This window comes from Phanerochaete carnosa (genome assembly GCF_000300595.1).
Source record: "Phanerochaete carnosa HHB-10118-sp unplaced genomic scaffold PHACAscaffold_703, whole genome shotgun sequence".
Classification (NCBI taxonomy): Eukaryota; Fungi; Basidiomycota; class Agaricomycetes; order Polyporales; family Phanerochaetaceae; genus Phanerochaete; species Phanerochaete carnosa.
The window spans coordinates 1-2,658 of record NW_006768330.1 but is presented as its reverse complement, the minus strand read 5'-3'; the positions used below and the strand labels follow the sequence as shown (position 1 = coordinate 2,658).

The 2,658-nt window shown below is 59.0% G+C and overlaps 1 protein-coding gene across 1 annotated transcript; it reads right to left on the bottom strand.

Moving 5' to 3' along the window:
- Window positions 1–370: 370 nt before the first annotated feature.
- PHACADRAFT_202946 (uncharacterized protein) lies at window positions 371–1,162 on the bottom strand (the record flags this gene model as incomplete). Its single annotated transcript, XM_007403050.1, has 1 exon — window positions 371–1,162. The coding sequence occupies one exon, from the start codon at window positions 1,160–1,162 to the stop codon at window positions 371–373; it is 792 nt and encodes a 263-aa protein (XP_007403112.1).
- Between the last annotated feature and the right edge of the window lie 1,496 nt (window positions 1,163–2,658).

Below are 2,658 nucleotides of genomic sequence, written 5' to 3'. Positions count from 1 at the left end.
CCCCCTCCCAGACGCATCGTCGTGGCCCGGATGAAGTCCTTGGAGCGGGTGTTTGCCACAGAGGAGCGGCATCAGAGGTCGCCCTGGGAGCCTTGGGGATTAGGGCCAGATAGGGCTTGCTTTCGGAGTACAGCTGCGGCCAGTTGAGGGGATCCTCGATGCCAAATCTTCCATCGGGCCGAAGAATAATGTCCACACGGCCAACAACCAGCTGAGGTACCCACAGCTTGTTCAGAGCGACCACGATGTGAGTCCCACTGTCGGTGTTCGCATGGGCGCGACCGCGAGCCCAGGAGAAGTTTCGCCCCTCAGTCTGATAATCTACTAAATTAATCACTCAGGGCGATTCGAGACATCGACAGCGGAAGCATCACGTACCTTGAAGTGTCGTAGACGACGTAGCAGGAACCATGTAAGGTGGAAGGGCAGGTGGCGTGGGAGCGAGGGAAGCTATCGTTCGCGAGGTCCCCGGACGAGATTGGCGGTCAGCGGCCGGCGCCGTTTCGCGCTGTGTCGTCCGCTTGAACGACGAGTTCTTGCGTCCGAGAGGCTGCTCCTCAGTTGCTGAAATTCGTGCGCTCGCCGCGTCAGTTGAGTCCGCCATCGCCACGTCGAGAGACGGCAAGGTCGTGGGTTGGGCTGGAGCAAGCGCATGAGGCCCATCGGGTGCTTGGCCCGGTCGCGCTGGTAGGCGAAAGGGCTCGATGGCGCGCCGATCCCAGGGTGCCGGCGCGCGCACACGACCCGCCTCGACCGCTTCGCGCTGGCGCCAAAGGTGCTCGAGGTGAGCGTTGGCGTAGTAGCCCCACTCCATGAACGCCTCTTCTCCGGCACCGTATCGTGGGGGGCGCGGCACGCCCCGATATGCACCATCGATGTCCCGCTTGAGTAAACGCTGCGCCATTCGAGCGTTGCGGACGCAGCGGCTCCATTCTGTTTCTGCCTTGGGCGGAGGCTGTTTCTTCCGGGCTTCGTATTTGCGACGGACCTTATCCCGATGGGCCAAATAATTGCGACGCTCTCCTTGTGTCATGCCTTCGAGGTCAGTGCTAGAGACGTGCCCGTCGTCCTCTTCGTCCTCGAAATCCTCGTCTGACTCCGGGTACACGACCTCCAGCCGCGGGGCAGGCCTGGGATTTTGCTGTTCGTCGTCAACGTCCATGGCGGTCGGGCTGACCACAGCGGCAGGCTGTGCGCGACGCGCAGCAGGCGCCTCCACTTGGTCATCATCCGGGCGAGGTCTTTTCTTGAAATGAAGGCCACTGAGTTTTGACGGGCCTGGTCGAGGAGGAGACGAACTTCGCGAGTGACGTGAGGAGGACATTGGCCAAAGGTAGGTAGCAGATCTTGAATCCAGAGTCTTGAGTACGGGTTGGTGGACAGCAAACGTGCAGCCAAGCAGAGGTGGCCGAAGGTGACGAACCTCTCGAAACTGATGCCGAGGGAGGATAGACGGACTTGTGTGCTCAGTCTTGAGCCCGAAGGTCCAGTGGAAGGTGAGACGCGTTGGTAGACAGCGAAAGCGCAGCTACCAGGCGGAGGTGGTCACAAGGGACTAACCTCAAGTTGCGATCCGGAGACGGAGGCCCTGGATCGTTGCGTTAGTTGTCAACAACCATGAGGAGCGGCAGTACCTACTGTCGCGAGGATAGAACGTCTTGTAGCCTGAACCTTGAGTCCGAAGGTCCAGTAGAAGGTGCGACGCGTTGGTAGACAGCGAAAGCGCAGCTACCAGGCAGAGGTGGCCACAAGGGGCTAACCTCGAGTTGGGATCCGGAGACAGAGGCCCTGAATCGTTCTAATAGCTGTCAATGACCATGAACAGCGAGATTACTTACCGCCGTTGTTGACGCTGTTGCGGTGAAGGATGAGGAGGGAAGGGAGAGCAAGTGAGGGGCTGTGTTGAAGGGTGGACGGGGAAGTAGGAGCGCGCAGTAAGGCCAACAACAAAGGTCACGTGGTCACCTTCGGGCTACAGCTACGCGCTCCATTTCTTAAGTCTCTCAACACAACCGACAGCGCGTCCCTAGCCTCCTGTCTCCTCAGACCGAGGCTCTTCCTCCATTTCCGGTCTATTCAGACACGAAATGAGGAGCGCGCAATACTTTCGATCTCCCGGTCGTCTCTCAATGCTCCCGCCAACGGCGCATCCGCGGTCTCCGACAGCGCGATCCTGGCCTCCTGTCTCCTCAGACCGAGGCTCTTTCTCCATTTCCGGTCTATTCAGACACGAAATGAGGAGCGCGCAATACTTTCAATCCTCCGGACGTCTCTCAATGCTCCCGCCAACGGCGCATCCGCGGTCTCCGACAGCGCGATCCTGGCCTCCTGTCTCCTCAGACCGAGGCTCTTTCTCCATTTCCAGTCTATTCAGACACGAAATGAGGAGCGCGCAATACTTTCAATCCTCCGGACGTCTCTCAATGCTCCCGCCAACGGCGCATCCGCGGTCTCCGACAGCGCGATCCTGGCCTCCTGTCTCATCAGACCGAGGCTTTTTCCACTTCTGGTCTATTCAGACACGAAGTGCGATACTTTCGATCCTTCAGACGTCTCTCAATGCTCCCGCCAACGGCGCATTTACGTCTCTTTCCCTTTTGCCGGAGGGTTTCCCTTCCAACTCAGTACACTCCCATTGGGTAGCACGCAAGTCCATTT